Source organism: Mixophyes fleayi, chromosome 10, assembly GCF_038048845.1.
Source record: "Mixophyes fleayi isolate aMixFle1 chromosome 10, aMixFle1.hap1, whole genome shotgun sequence".
In the NCBI taxonomy this organism is placed as follows: domain Eukaryota; kingdom Metazoa; phylum Chordata; class Amphibia; order Anura; family Limnodynastidae; genus Mixophyes; species Mixophyes fleayi.
In genome coordinates, this window is record NC_134411.1 from 55,100,124 (window position 1) to 55,116,859 (window position 16,736).

General features: G+C 41.3%; 1 protein-coding gene across 1 annotated transcript in view; it reads right to left on the bottom strand.

Annotated features, from left to right (window-relative positions):
- Window positions 1-2,714: 2,714 nt before the first annotated feature.
- Window positions 2,715-16,736, bottom strand: part of B4GALNT2 (beta-1,4-N-acetyl-galactosaminyltransferase 2 (SID blood group)) — a 210,543-nt gene continuing 196,521 nt past the window's right edge. The window contains exons 10-11 of the mRNA XM_075188797.1: window positions 7,075-7,297; window positions 2,715-3,052 (exon numbers count right to left, since the gene is read on the bottom strand). Of these exons, the coding sequence (XP_075044898.1) occupies window positions 2,859-3,052; window positions 7,075-7,297 (417 nt within the window). The 3' untranslated portion in view covers window positions 2,715-2,858. The remainder of the gene's footprint in view (window positions 3,053-7,074; window positions 7,298-16,736) is intronic.

A 16,736-nucleotide genomic window follows, 5' to 3' on the forward strand; every position in this document is an offset into this window, starting at 1 on the left:
ATGGGACGACACCACGTGACAGGTGCCGTCCCATGTAATCACATGGGACGGCACCTGTCCCAAGTAATCTTGCATAGGCGGCAGTCACTGATTCTCCGTTCACTGAGCAGCGCGCAGGAAGGAGGTGCTGCTGCTGGATGTAAAAAGGTAAGTGTCTGTGTGTGTGTAATAGTGTGTCTGTGTGGCAAATAGGGTGTCTGTGTGGCATATAGCCACACACACACACACACACACACTATTTGCCACACAGACACACGAATAGTGTGTGTGTGTGGCTAATAGTGTGTGTGGCAAATAGTGTATCTGTGTGGCAAATAGTGTGTCTGTGTGGCAAATAGTGTGCATGTGTGGCCCCATGTTGCTATAGTGTGCGTTTGGCCATGTTCATATAGTGTGCGTGCGCGTGCAGTATTTAAAATATAACGTTTGTGTGTGTGTGTGCACGCGCAGTATTTTAATATACTATGTGAGGGAAAGGAGGATCTTAATATAGTTTGGGAGGTAGGCTATTTAATGGTGGAGTTAATTATTTAAGGTTAGGTGAAGGTACCTTTAATTAATGCTGGGGTGGTTTAGGGCTATCAATTGAATATGGGGCTGAATTTGGGGAGGAGGGGTATTTATTAAATGTGAGTATGAATTATTTATTGTCGAGGATGATTGTGGAAAACGGCTATATTTATTAAACTTTAATGCTATTTAATTTATTAATTTATTGTGTGCTTCTAACAGTAGTGCCTGTGTATTTGTCTAAAATGATAACCATGTTAGGGGCCCTGCTGTCTTAAATACCTTGGTCCTTAATCCACCTCTGGTTAGGGGAAGGGAACTGATAGCTGCTCCCAGTTCCCACACAGACTGCAGAACAAGCTGAGGCACTCTAAGGGGTATATTTACTAAACTGCAGGTTTGAAAAAGTGGAGATGTTGCCTATAGCAACCAATCAGATTCTAGCTTTTATTTATTTATTGCATTTTACAAAATGATAGCTATAATCTGATTGGTTGCTATAGGCAACATCTCCACTTTTTCAAACCCGCCATTTAGTAAATCTAGCCCTAAGTATCACAAGATTTGGCAATCTCGTGAGACAAAGAGCTTCCCTGCTCACTCTACAGGAAGTTCCTGTACAGGGAGGTCACGCCCTGTGAGGCGGCACATATTTTCTTTCCTGCTGGAACTGAGGTGGGCCTGTGTACTTTAAATGCCAGGGCTGATTTGTAGTCCCAGTCCGGCCCTGCACCAGGGTTTGACGTCCAATAACAAATTTATTGATTAACCCAATCAGACAAGACTTTATATTAGTCCTATGCTTATTCTGTTTACCATATCAATTACAAGGACAAAACAGATGAGTAAATGGGAACCATGGCTCTAAAATAATTATTAATAGAAGACTGGGAAGGAATTTTTAAGATCTTTGCTAAATCTATTTTATGCATATTCCAATAAGAGAATTGTTCCTTTTTTTGGTAGCACACAAGCTCAATTATTTGTACAAGATCTCTCCATTATGTTCTCTGGGTTATGGTTTAGTTGGAGATGGTATCCATATGTGGTGGACATGTAAACACATTCAATTATTATCAGAATAATTTCCAATAATTATTGCCATTCACACAGTAAACAGCAAAATTTAGTGTACTGATGTTGCAAACCAAACAATAAAGCAATAACCTTCAAATCACCACAGATACTCCAGTTATATTTTTCATACTGAATTTTTTCTAACAGCAAATTCATATTTTCATACATGTTTATCATATCAGTGACATGCGCTACAGGAATCGATTGTAATTTATTTCCGTTATGCAGAAACACAGCCATTAAACTAACTTTTGATGAGTCTATGAATAATCGCCACTCATCTGGCCAGTGAGCCTCCATAAATTGTTTGTATGCCACTGTCTGTCTGTGTGTGACAGACCATAAAGAACACTAAAATATAAAAAAAGAAAAGTAACTGCCACAAACACACTATGTCTTATGGAAAAATTGTAATTACATATTTGCATTCAGAATTTAAAACTGCACTAGAATCATTATTCAGTTTTCTTGTGAAAAAAATCACATTGACCAGTGTAATCTACAAATTCCTATCCATCTGATACATGGTTAGCATCATTACACAGAAGACCAAAAGGGTTCCCAAAACCATCATTACTCATAGCAACATATATCCACTCAATGTTATGTGATTGAGAAATGAAAAATTACCATAACCACTTCATTCAAATCAAATAAAACATTTGGATAATCTCTGCTATAGAAGGAATAAGAGCCTCCATCAATGACGATGACAGCAACCACAATACCTGTCTGTATCCGATTCCAAGGTTCTTGTTTAACTGTATCTTATCCTAACAGAAATCTTCTCAAGGAATTAGTCCATTTGTCACTCTCATTTTGTATCTTTATCCTTTTCTGAATATCCACTGCCCATATATGTCAGCACTTCTTTCTCATTATTGCATTACACTTTTCTTGTAATCAATATTTTATTTTCATTAAGTTACAAACATTACACGTAATAATAATGTTTTCAGATGTTGGTACTCTATTTTATTACAGTAGGTATTTCCCTCCTATATTACTGTGCCTATTTAATGGCATTGCCAAATATCCAAATTTTAGTAAAATCTCGAGTTAAATAAACATTAAAGTTAAACATTTGTATATGGTCTCAGATTGTAAGCGAAATTGTGAAAATCTGATTTTGCTGCAAAACATTTTATTTAGCTCCAAGTAAAATGCCTAGCTGGTGAACAGAATATAAGAGACTAATAATTCATTCAAGTAACCAGGAACTCAGGAAACCAGAAAATAAAAAAAATAGGAGGTAGCATTAAATACATAATTTAATTCTGGGTATAACACTTAAGGTTGTTCTTGAAGTAGAGCAGACCCAACTTAAATTTCACTTCATTATGAAATCTAAATTGTTTGTAAATTTTTTCATTTTCTGTCTTTGGTGTAGATTTCTGCTGGTGACCAACGATAAAGTCATTACAGGAGCCAACTTTAAGCCTGCCAAATCCATCAAAGAAAAACTCTGTGGAGGAATAAAAAAATTTACATATGAACAAATTTGCACTAATTCTAAAGCACTGAAAATACCTAAAATCTAGTAGCATCATGTCATGGGTTACAAATTGCTTCACGTGCAAGGTCACCAAACATACATACAAATATAACATTAGCAGAAATTTATTTCTGCATATAGTCTATTTGATATTTTACAGCTTCTCATAAATAAACAATGAGTCAAGTTTGCTTATCTAGAAGTACATAACTGTTTAAGACCATGGGGGAAATCATCATTAACTATTTATAAGGCATCACAGATTCTATAACACTGGAAGTCATCTTACAGATATGACATACATGATTATAAATATAATCACATGAGCTAACAATTACAACTACCATGAATACCGGAAAGAATTCCAGGCATGTGTGTGAACAAACAGCAGAAGATTCAGCTTAAATGTGACATCTGGTTTGTATGAGGCGAACAAACGTGAGACATAGGATAGTTAGGACCGTGCCCATGAGAGCTTATATTCTAGAAAGAGGTGCTAATGAGAGACAGTCGGTAAAAATAGGACATGAGTGTATGTGGTAGTAGAAGGAGTGGATATTGGGTTCGGGTGGGCAAACATGAAAGATTGAGTTTTGATGGAGCGTTTGAAGGATTGTATGGTGGGGCGTGTCTGGTAGGACGTGACAGATGGAGTGGGTAGAAAAACGTAGGCTAAAGGTGGTGTGATTGAGCTATGGTGTGTTTCATGACAAGATCAGATGTATGGAGGGGAAACATTAGCGTGAGCTTTGAAGATGAGTTTCTGCAGCTTGGACTGAATTCTGGAAACAATAAGGAGGTAGTGAAGGGATTTACAGAGTTGGGCACTAGTAGTGGAACAGCAGGGGAAGATGAGTAGTCTAGCCAGAGAGTACAGGATGGTTTGTAGAGGGGGAGGCAGGTGAGAGAAAGACCAGTGAAGTGAAGGTTATAGCAGTCAAGGCTGGAAATGAGGAGCGGCTGGACCAGGGTTTTAGTTAATTTCAGAGTGAGGAAAGAGAATATAATAGCAATAGTGTGTAGGAGGAGGCAACAAGAGTCGACAGTATTGAAAATGGTGGAAAGGTCAAGGAGTATAAGAAGGGAAAAGTGGCCCACTTATTTAGCTAAAAGTAAGTCACTGGTTACTTGGGAGAAGATTTTTGTGTGAAGAAGGTGGAACCATGACTGAAGAGAGTTAATGAGAGAGTGAGAGGAGAGAAAGTGGGTCAGATGATTAAAGACAAGTTGTTAAAAAAAATTGGAAATTGCCAATTGCCTTCTTTCCCAACTCTCACTTCACTCATCTTCTATCGATTTTGCTACCCACTTTACTTACAAAATTTAGCCAATGCATCATGACATATTCTTCCATCAGTCCCTTCTTGCCCCACTCTCTCTGGGGTCTACACACACTTTGTCCCCCTTCCCACTTTCCTCTGTGGATGCTCTCTCCATCCACTGCTCCCCAGTGTCAACCCAACTTCCTAACTCACCCGCCTTCGCTTCCTTTACTCTGGTATCTGCATATGAAATCCTCCCTTACCACCTCCTCAGTTCCCTCTCTCAAGGTCTGCTCCCACCTTGCCCACCTCTTTAACATATCCCTCTCCTCTGGAACCTTCCCCTCCATCATTAAACATGCTCTCATCTCGTCCATTCTCCAAAAAAATCCATTGATCCTGCCTCTCTCTCTAATTACAGCACTCCCGTCTTCTATTTGCCTCCAAACATTTTGAATGGGTTGTCTACAACAGTGTCACCTCTTTTCTCTCTTCTCACTCAGTCCTCAACCCACTCCAATCCAGTTTTCATTCTTCCACTCCACCAACACTGCACTCACTAGGCTCACTAATGACCTTCTATTCGCTAAATCTAAATGACAATTCTCCCTTATTATCCTTCTTGACCTCTCTGTTGCCTACGATACCATTGACCTTTCCCTCCTTTTGCAAGGTCTCAAATATATAAGCCTCCATAACGCTATCCTCTCCTGGTTTTTCTCTTACCTCAACAACTGCGCCATTTTTAATCTCTACTCCTGCCTCCATATCTCCCCTCTCCCCTTATCTCTTGGAGTTCCCTAAGGTTCTGTTCTTGGCCCCTTCGCTTCTCCCCCATACACCTCCTCTCTTGGTGATCTCATCAGGTCCTTTGGTCTCCAGAACCAACTCTATGCTGATGATATCCAAGTCTATCTTTCAACCCCTGATCTCTCCCCTTTAATTAAGTCTCATGTCTCCTGCTGCCTCTTGGCCATCTTATCTTTGATGTCCCAGCACTTTCTTTAGTTCAGTCTTGGAAATATTGAGCTTATCATCTTCCCTCCTTTCTATCCCCCAAGTCCAATGCCTAGGGGTCATCCTCAATTCCTCTCTCTCCTTCAAACCTCACACTCTGTCCTTCTCAAAATCCTGCTACTCCTCCTCTGGAATATATCCAACATACGGCCCTTTCTCACCACGGAAGCCGCCAAAACTATAATTTACTTACAGTAATCAAGGCAAGAGATTTTTGTGAATAAGAGTAACCTCCTTGTCTCTGGCCTACTTGACTTCCACCTTGCCCCTCTTAAGTCTATCCTTATTGCTGCTGTCTGCCTTATTTTTCTTTCCCACCAATCAACCTTTGCAGTATCTCTCTGCCAAGAAGTGCTACATTACCCCTCCAACCCCCATGGCTAACAATTAAATTTAAACTCCTTGCCGCCTCTTCTGCTCTGCCAATGACTTGCCACCTCTCTACTGCACTGATTACTTCTTCCCACTCCTGCCACCAGAACTGTGCCTGAGATTCTCTCCAGCTGTGGAACAGTCTCTCATGTACTATCACGTTAGCTTCTGCTCTCAAAGACTTCAAGTGTGCCCTTAAGATGCATTTCTTCATTCAAGCCTATCAGCCTTCCTCCTACCTCCCTTGTATCAGCAGTCAACCCCACTCTCCCTATCAATACCACCTTATTTGTGTCTTCCCCTTTCCTTTAGAATATAAGCACTCACGAGAAGGGACCTCTTTCATTGTGTTTTCCTTCTACTATTCCAACACCCTCTATACATCTTGACCTGCTTCCCTAGCCTTAGTTTCTTCAGCTTAGGTCTACTTTATGCTGGTCATTACCATCAGTCTCTTTCACTGTCCCGTAAATAAATTTGATCTGCAGTACCATGTTGTCTGTATATTATTTCTTTACTCAGTAAGTCTGGTCTTTGTATTTTTTTTTTCATGTATCATGTAATTTGTTATGGATCATTGTGTTCTGTATATGTCAAGTATGATGCTGCAGACCTTTTGTGGCACCTTATTAATAAAAGATAATAGTAATAATAATCATCATATAGTATTTCAGAGTGATTGCCAGTTAGGTAGGAGGCAGTGATATGTCCACTCATTTGACATTTTGATTATTTTAATCTGTCTCTCCACCAGTTATTTTTTAATATGTGAACAGGGTAGCTATTGATGGTTAAGTGTTTGTACAGAATGTGTGTTACTATAAATTTACCATCCTTGATATACATACAGCCACATTGCATTTCTGCTTTGACTAAAATTCATAGGAAAACAACTTACTGTTTACTTATCTAGTGTGGGAGACAGTAATAATTCATTATAATGTTTTGCTTAGATTCAGCATAAACAATAAATAAATGCTTAATGTAAACAAAGTGTTGATGATAACCACTCCTACATTTAGTAGTTAAACCACCAGTGGTGATGTTACAGGACCTGCAACAATAGCAACTGCACAAATTAAAGCATCAATGTAGAACATGCTTGGGAGAATCCAAAGTCTCCTATACTGGATTGGGTATGATCTGTCGAAGCTGAACCTGTCGAAAGCCAGACTGTTGACACCAAAATGTAGACAATCAGAAATGTCAACAGGTTCAGTGTGTCCACAATTGGTTACCTTTTCAAAGCCTGAAACATACTAAATGTAGTATGCAATAAATAAAAATACAAATTAGTCCTTGTAATAATGTGCTATATCTTTTGTTGAAAAAATAAATTACCCGAGTGGGCGATCCTGTCAAGCTTGGGATCAAACCCAACAGATAGCACTTTCTGTGTGTGTGCTAGGAATAGGTTGGCCACTACACTGCTTATCACACAATTTGGATATCCCTCCAGTTTATGGTAGAATCCAGAACGTCTATGTAGACAACCACCATCACCATCACCTTCCTGGTATAAGAGCTTAAATTTGAAGTCATCACCAGCCAAGCTGCCACCTATCTGAAAGAATAATAAAAGTTAAATTCTCTCTTTTAGCACACGCTCTTTAAAATGAATGGTTAAAAACAATTAAAATAGGTCCTCCACCTAAAACTACTTTTTAGAGCAATAATGTAAATAAATAAATTTACACGTATAATTTGCTGTTTTTTTTTAGACATATTATACAATATCACAGTTTTTCCTTCTAACTAGTCCCTCTGACTGTGAGCAGTTCAATATACTCAAAGTTATAGAAAAACCAGTAAACCCTCTTTAAGATAATTACCATAACAGTGTACAATGCAAAGGTCCCTAAGATCTCATATCCACTGGTGTCGAAATAGGCGCTTTTATTAGTATTTTTAACAGGTTGCACATGTGGGGGTAAATTTATCATAGTCCGTTTTTTTCATCCCGCTTGAGATCAGCTAAAATTTAAAGCGGCGCTGGCTTGTAAAGGCAAACTTTACAAGCCAGCTGTCAACTCGCCGATCTCGCGCGGGATGAAGAAACCGGACTATGATACATTTACCCCGTGGTCAGCCTTTGCATTACATTTGCACTACCTGGTCTGTTTATTAGCATTCATCACAAGAGAACAAATTATGGTCAATGGAGTACAAGCCAATTTTAACTATCACAAGTGGAAGTAAGTGCACATGTATCTTTCAATTTAATAAGATGAAAAAAGAAATACATACTGTCACAAACCATGAAAAATAGCTCATGGTGCAGAAAAGGTTACCTGACTGGTATACAGTTCTTGATATGAGTCATATAGAGCTCTTAACATTCAAGCAAAATATTCAATTATGGTCTCGCAAAAGCTATAGGATTTTTTACAATGTTTCTGAAAAAAAAAGAAAACATGTCCTTGCCTACAAAATGCCATATAGAAGACACTGCAGTCATAGCATATTCTCTGCAACTGTTCACTAAAGGCCCTGTTGTTGAAATGCCTTGAAGATTGATCCATCAACATTATTTTCCAATAAAGTCACTGGCTTCTTTAGCTTGTTAAATGTCACAGTTGCAGTAACTTCTCTGATAAGTGCCCATTTTGTTTGGCAACCAAGGCTTATGTGCAGGAAAGGCTGATCTAGGCAGTGTGGCTTTTCTTTCATACTTCTTCCACACCTGTTTAGCTTCATTTATATATGAATTTTGTGTATTCTGGTTTTTATTTTTAGAAAAATCATTACAAAGGTTTTGAAATATTAATTTTGATTTGACATTGTACTCAATACCACTGCTAAAAATCCTACTTAAATTTATTTCAAATTCAGAATCTTTAGCAGCAATATGAGAAAATGTGTTGTGGGCCAAATACATTTTAAATTCACTGTAAGGGATGGTCCACTGTAGTATTATACTGGCCCTTAAAGATTTCCCAATAGCAGCAAGTGGGTGTGAAACTATGTCAAGAATACTGCTGCAGTGAAAGAGAAGCTATTTATTAATTCTTCCCTAATTACTTTATTAAAGGTAATAATAAAAATAAAAATTTAAAAAGCACTATATGCACTGATATAGCTTGATGCAGACAGATATAAACATTTATTGTGAACAAATATCAAAGCTATATTAAAAATGTAAATTAGGGAAGAATGAATAAATAACTTCTCTTTCACTACAGCAGTGATCTTGACAAAGTACCAGAGCAGATGAAACATGTTGAAACTGACTGCATCTTTTTGAGCCAACGAGGACAGTGTTGTAACAGGAAACTACTATTGAGAGAAGTCGATCAAATGCGGTACCGAAGGATAGGGTAAGCACAACTAGTTAGGTTGAGGGTGAGACTTATCTGATCTGATTGAAACAAGTGGACTCCAAAAAATCTCGGCAAAAGACTATAAACATTATACATTATACTGTTTATTTTATGAAACAACCCTCTAAGTGTACATACGTTAAAGAAGTCTCTCAGTATCAACACACGGACTTCAAACCCAATAGCAAATTCCACCCAACCTCTGTGAAAGGTTCTCACATAGATATTTTTCAGAAATTAGTAGAATAAGATGTGGAGGAGTTACCCGATAAGATTAAGTTCAGACGCAAATTATCTCAAGGAGAGAAGGTAGTCATGCAACAACTTAAAGCCAATATCAACATAATTATAAAACCGGCTGATAAGGGAGGAGGCATAGTCATTATGGATGTTCACAAGTATTCTATGGAATGCCTGAGACTCCTATCTGATGAATGCACATATAAGAAACTCACACTTTTACACAAGGAATATCACTGACTGGTATTAGCGCTACTAACCTGAGAGGCGCGGAGTCTAACACACCACCGGTGTTCACCAGGGACCCCCGCAAGGAGGTTTGGGCTTTGCTGTGTGCGATGTGCAGGTCGCAGTTCTCCCAGGAAGTCACCAGTGCAGCGATTAGAGGGTAGTCAGACAGGCCGAGTCGAAACCAAGGAAGCGAGGTACCACGGAGAGTAGGCAAGAGTAGTCGGGAATGGTCCAAAGGTCAATATCAGTGCGGGCAGCGAAGAACAAGGGATATCCGGAAGAGAGGTCAAACAAGCCAAGGAGTCAAATACACAGGAGGTCAGGAACAGGAATATAAACTAAATGCTGGAGCTGTTTAGAACCAATACTCTGGCACTAGACATGTGTCAGAGGCTGCTTTAAGTACTCTAAGGTGCCTCCTGATAGGGTTAGGGAGATTTAGGTGGTTAAGACATGCTGGCTGCAGACAGGTGAGTAGATATAGAGTTCTGCTGCTAGGCAACAGGACGAGGATTGCGGAGAGAAGGTGTCCATCTGCGGCACCTGTGGAGAGCACGGAGACGGCACCTGACAGTATCCTCCCCTTCTTTCTTACGGGTGGTGCAGGAATCCCGCAGAAATCTTGCCAACAGACGTGGAGCATGAATATCCTGTTCATAGACCCAAGATCTATCCTCTGGGCCATAGCTCTTCCAATGGATGAGAAATTGATGTTTTCCTCTAGAGATACGAGATTCCAGAATGCGTTCTACCAGAAATTCTTCACCACGAATGGTCTTGACAGGAGGAGGTGGAGAGGATTTACTGGAAAATTCGTTGAGAATGACTGGTTTCAGCAGAGAAATATGTAATGTATTATGAATCCGAAGGGAAGCTGGTAGATGAAGTCTGTAAGTGACTGGGTTAATCACAGAAGAGATGGGAAAAGGCCCTATATAGTGTGGAGCCAGTTTCATAGTGGGAAACTTGAGTCTAAGGTTACGGGTAGCTAACCACACTTTATCTCCTACTCAAAGTCTTGGAAGGTTTCTTCTGTGACGATCAGAAAAATGTTTGTACCGATTTGTAGACAGTAGTAACCTGGAATGAACTTGAGACCAGATTTGGGAGAAACTGCGGCCCAAGTCTTGTGCGACAGGTACGGAGGAATCAGATAGATCGGAGAAGGTGGGGAGAATAGGATGTCTCCCGTAGATGGTAAAAAAGGGAGAGTTACCTGTAGACTCGTGTTGGTGGTTATTATGAGTAAACTCTGCCCAAGGTAAAAGTTCACTACAGGAAGATTGTTGGTTCGAACAGTAACACCTTAGAAATGCTTCCAGGTCTTGATTGGTCCGTTCTGTTTGCCCATTTGTTTGCGGGTGGTACCCAGAGGAGAATTTTAGACTAATACCCAGCTGTTTGCAAAAGGACCTCCAGAATCGGGAGACAAATTGGACTCCTCTATCAAAAATGATGTCCCTCGGGCAGCCATGAAGGCGGAAGATCTCTCGAATGAACAGGTGGGCCAACTGGGAAGCAGAGGGAAGTCCCTTTAGGGGAACGAAGTGGGCTAGTTTAGAAAAGCGGTCCACCACTACCCAGATGGTGCTAAAGCCATGGCTGGCAGGAAGATCCGTAATGAAGTCCATGCTAATACTGAGCCATGGTAGATCTGGAATGGGCAGTGGGTGGAGAAGGCCAGCAGGGGATCTCCTAGGCGTCTTGTGTTGGGCTCAGACCTCGCAAGAGCGGATGTATTTCTGGACGTCCAAGGATAACAAGGGCCACAGTATAAGCGGGATAGGAGAGCAACTGTCTTCTTAACTCCAGCATGAGCAGCGAATTTGGCGCTGTGGGCCCATCTCAAGAGTTTAATGCGCAGATGTTCTTGCACAAAGGAACGACCAGGAGGAGGGGTCTTGAAAGAGGAGTTGGTCAAGGCTAGAATTATAGAGGGGTTGAGGATAGGTTTGACAACCATGGATGACGAGACATCAGAGAAATCAAAAGATCGGGATAATGAGTCAGCACGCAGATTCTTGGTACCGGGCCAGAAAGTTAGTATCAGCTGGAATCGGTTAAAAAATAGCGACCAACGGGCCTGTCGAGGGTTCAGACATTGTGCAGACTGTAAGTAGGTGAGATTTTTATGATCAGTTTACACTGTGATGGGAAAGCGTGCCCCTTCCAACAGATAATGCCATTCCTCCAGGGCAGTCTTGATGGCGAGAATTTCCTTATCCCCAATCCCGTAGTTGGCTTCACTGGCCGAAAATCTTTTGGAGAAAAAAACCACAAGGAACAGGAAAGCCTTCAGAATTCTTTTGGGACAGTACTGCTCCAATCCCAACGGAGGATGCGTCCACCTCTAAGAAAAAAGACTTATTTTGATCGGGTTGAGATAAGATGGGTGCAGACAAGAAGGCCTCCTTGATTGCTAGAAATGCTCGTACAGCCTCTGGGGGCTAACACTTGGATTGGCCGCCTCTCCGAGTGAGAAGAGTAATAGGGGAAATTAACGTAGAAAACCAGTTAATGAATTGGCGATAATAATTTGTGAAGCCAATAAAGCGCTGGGTATCCTTGAGCAGAGAAGGTTGAGGCCAGTTATGAATAGCCTCCAATTTGCTTGGATCCATCCGAAGACCGGATCCTAATACAATATATCCTAGGAAGGGTACTTGAGAGCAATTGAATAGACATTTGCAGAACAGGAGATTAGCACGTAAACGGGAAAACACCTCTTTGACATGCATGAGATGAGTAGACAGGTCTTGTGAAAAGATTAGGATATCATCCACATAAACAACCACTGATTGGTAGAGTAAATCCCTAAATATTTCGTTCACAAAGTCCTGAAAGACAGCTGGGGCGTTACTGAGCCCAAACGGCATCACCAGGTATTCATAGTGACCGTCTCTGGTATTAAATGCGGTTTTCCACTTGTCTCCTCTGCGAATTCTGATTAGGTTATAGGCTCCCCTGAGGTCCAACTTAGTAAAGATCCGTGCCCCTCGAATACGGTCAAAAAACTCAGAGATTAAAGGAAGGGGGTAGCGATTTTTAATTGTGATGGTATTTAGTCTCCTGTAATCAATGCACAGTCTGAGAGAGCTGTCCTTCTTCTTTACAAAAAAGAAGCCTGCACCTGCTGGAGAAGATGATTTCCTAATGAATTCCTTCTTGAGGTTCTCAGCCACATACTCCGAAATAGCCTGTGTCTTGGGCAAGCACAGTTGGTATACCCTGCCTCTAGGAATGTTCTTTCCAGGGATGAGGTCGATGGGGCAATCCCAAGGCCGATGGGAAGTAAGGATCTCGGAAGCGGTTTTAGAGAATACATCAGCGAACTCAGAGTAGACTTCAGGAAGGCCCACCAAGGAAGAGGTACAGAGACAGGCCAGCTTGGGTTTAGATGGGAAAACGGATCTCAGACATCTTTTATTGCAGGATGAACCCCAGCGGATAACTTGAGCTCGCTGCCAGTCAAATTGTGGAGAATGGAGCTTCAGCCAGGGTAGACCCAAGATGATAGGGTTAATGGATTGGGGTAGCACAAGGAAACTTATTGTCTCTGAGTGAAGTGCTCCTATCTCCATCCGGAGAGGAGAAGTAGAGAGAGAGATTGAGCCATTGGAGACTCTATTTCCGTCCACCGCAGTGAGCATCAAATGTTGGGACAAGGTTATAGTATCCAGACAGAGTTCGGTCATTTGTTTGGAAGAGATGAAGTTCCCTGCAGACCCAGAGTCCACAAAGGCCCAGATAGTAAATGGGCCATTAGGGAAAACCAAGGTGACTGGCATCAAGAACTCCGACTCCTTCCGAAGGTAGGGAGAAAGGGACTGGGGTCCTAGGTTGACCTCCCTACTATCAGCTAGGAGGTGGCGTTTCCCGGCCTCTTGGGACAAACTGTGAGAGGATGTCCTGGTTCACCGCAATACAAGCAGAGGCGGTTTTTCATACGTCTCTCACGTTCCTCTGGGGACAGACGAGAACGGCCGATCTGCATAGGCTCCTCTGCAGGCAGAGTAGGAGGAATAAAGTTAGGGGCCAAACGAGGAAACAGCCGGCGAGTGCAGTCCCGTTCGAGAGCTCCCTCCCTTTGGCGGATGTCTACCTTAACACACAGGGATATGAGGTCATCCAGATTGTAAGGAAGATCACGAGAAGCTAAATCATCCTTGATGCGCTCATTAAGGCCTTGCCAGAAGGTAGCGATGAGAGCTTCGTCGTTCCGGTGCAAGGGTCCGAAATTGTACCGCATATTGTCCTGCTGTAAGAGAGCCTTGGCGTAATCCTAGGAGACCAGAGGCGGCTGAAGAGATCTTCTGGGTTCATCAAATACCTCACGGAATCTTTCAATGAAGACCACAGAATTTTGTAGTATGGGGTCCTCTCATTCCCAGAGAGGGGAAAGCCCAGGCCAATGCTTGCCCCAAGAGAAGTGAAATTAAATAGGCCACTTTTGCTCTTTCTGACGAAAAATTCTCCGGAGCCAACTCGAATTGAATCGAACACTGGTTGAGGAAGCCACGGCATTTCAACGGACCGCCATCATTTTTCTCGGGAGGATGAAGACGGAGGCCTCTGACGGTAGTACCCCTAGCGGGGATGGTAGGATCTGATGCAGCAGAGGGAGTGGCGGCCAAGGAAGTGGTAGATGGTGATGCTTGCAAGGAGTCCAGATGGGAGATGACTCCCTGAATGCATTGCAATAATTGGGCCTGGTTGGATTCTTGTCGTTCCACTCTTTGACCCAGGTGAATTAATAAGTCGCAGGCCGAAGGTTCGTCCGGTCCGCTCATGGCCAGAGTATTCTGTCACACTTTTACACAAGGAATATCACTGACTGATATTAGCGCTACTAACCTGAGAGGCGCGGAGTCTAACACACCACCAGTGTTCACCAGGGACCCCCGCAAGGAGGTTTAGGCTTTGCTGCGTGCGATGTGCAGGTCGCAGTTCTCCCAGGAAGTCACCAGTGCAGCGATTAGAGGGTAGTCAGACAGGCCGAGTCGAAACCAAGGAAGCAAGGTATCACGGAGAGTAGGCAAGAGTAGTCAGGAACGGTCCAAAGGTCAATATCAGTGCGGGCAGCGAAGAACAAGGGATATCCGGAAGAGAGGTCAAACAAGCCAAGGAGTCAAATACACAGGAGGTCAGGAACAGGAATATAAACTAAATGCTGGAGCTGGTTAGAACCAATACTCTGGCACTAGAAATGTGTCAGAGGCTGTTTTAAGTACTCTAAGGTGCCTCCTGATAGGGTTAGGGAGATTTAGGCGGTTAAGAGATGCTGGCTGCAGACAGGTGAGTAGATATAGAGTTCTGCTGCTAGGCAACAGGACGAGGATTGCGGAGAGAAGGTGTCCGTCTGCAGCGCCTGTGGAGAGCGCGGAGACGGCACCTGACAGAAAGTAAGTGGAGATCCTACCCTTCAATACCAAACAGAATTGAAACAACTACTGGATGAAGGACTACATCTGGGAATTCTGACAAATAAGGAGTATTCATACATTTTTACTGAAAATCCGAGAATACCTGTATTTTATTGTCTCCCTAAAGTACATAAAGATAGGAACAATCCACCGGGTCACCTAATAGTTTCCGGCATACACAGCAGTACCGCCAATCTCTCAGGTTATATAGACCATTATCTACAGGATTTGGTCAAAGGCCAACAAAGCTACCTAAAAGATACATCAATTTTGCGTATTTTGGATAACATCAAATGGAGCAGTTCCTACAATCTTGTTACATGCGATGTTAAATCGCTTTACACATGTATTAGACGTGCAGAGGGTTGCGAGCATACATACCATTATTTGTGTTCGCAATCAACATTAGATACAGCTCAAGTTAATTTCTTTATGAGCGGCATAGAATTTATATTGGAACACAATTATTTTTGGTATGATGGATCCTTCTATAATCAAGCAACGGGCACTGCTATGGGCACACATTTTGTGCAAATCTATTTGTAGCCAAATGGGAGGATGTCTGCATTGGGCTAATAATCCATATCAATATCATCTCATAATCTGGAAAATAAATATTGATGACCTCTTCTTCAATTGGGAGGGAGATGTACCCACTTTGGAGTAGTATATCAGTAGGAAATAAACTAAATACGGAATTCATGGTGGAAGCAAGTCAACAACAAGTATTTTTCTTGGATTTGACTATCTATCTAGAGAACCATGAGATTAAGACCAAGACTTATAATAAAGAGGTGGAATGTGATCAATTTGTGCCTCCCTCAAGTAACCATTTAGGGAGGTGGATTTACAACATTCCGGGTAGTCAATTTAGACGTATTAAATGCAATTGATCAGATATGGAAGTGTTTGACACACAGAGTGAAACAATTAAGGCAAAATTCCGGAAACAGAATTATGATGCATATAAACGATCAAGGGCCTTGGAGGAAGTAAGAATAATAGAAAGGAATACCTTATTGGAATAAAAAGAGAAAGTCCATTCTGAAACTGAGGATGTCAAATGTATTACCCAATTTAGCAGCAACATAGGGATCTTCAAATCCATGATTTAAAAGCAATGGCATGTGTTGAAGATGGATGAAGATTGCAATAAAATCATCACAGACCAACCCCGCATTGTCTATAAGAAAGTGAGAATTTGAAGACTATTTTGCCCGACAGCTGTATTCCGCCTACTGTAGTCAGTCAAGATACAGTTTACTCAAAAGAGTTTTTCTTTTGTTTGAATTACAATTAATGAACCCTTTTATTTAGAATTTTTTGTCTAAGTAATAAACTTCTTTTAATCTGTTCTCCAGATGTGTACACGTAATACATCTGTGGCTGCCACATTTGTAGCAACCTTCTAAACTATTCGGTAGCCAGTTGTTCGAATTCTTCTGACCTGAGGATTCTGTAGGATCTTGTTTAAGGAGACTAGGTGCTAGAATATTCTTAAGGTGGATGTTTCTTTCAAATATTACTTTTGGATTCTCAGGTAATATTTTTCTTAGTGTGGTATCTTGTCATAAGATAGGATAATTCTTTCTAATAATATTTTTTATTTGCTCCGATTTCTGGTTACATTTAGAAATAAAGGCTACAGGGGGTATTAACTGTCTCTGATGATTCTGAGACATTTTTCTTTTTTAACATATTAACCCTTTCCATTTTCTTAACCTCCTCCAAACATTGAATAAGTAGATTTTCTGGGTATCCTCTATCTTTGAAATCCACCAACATATCT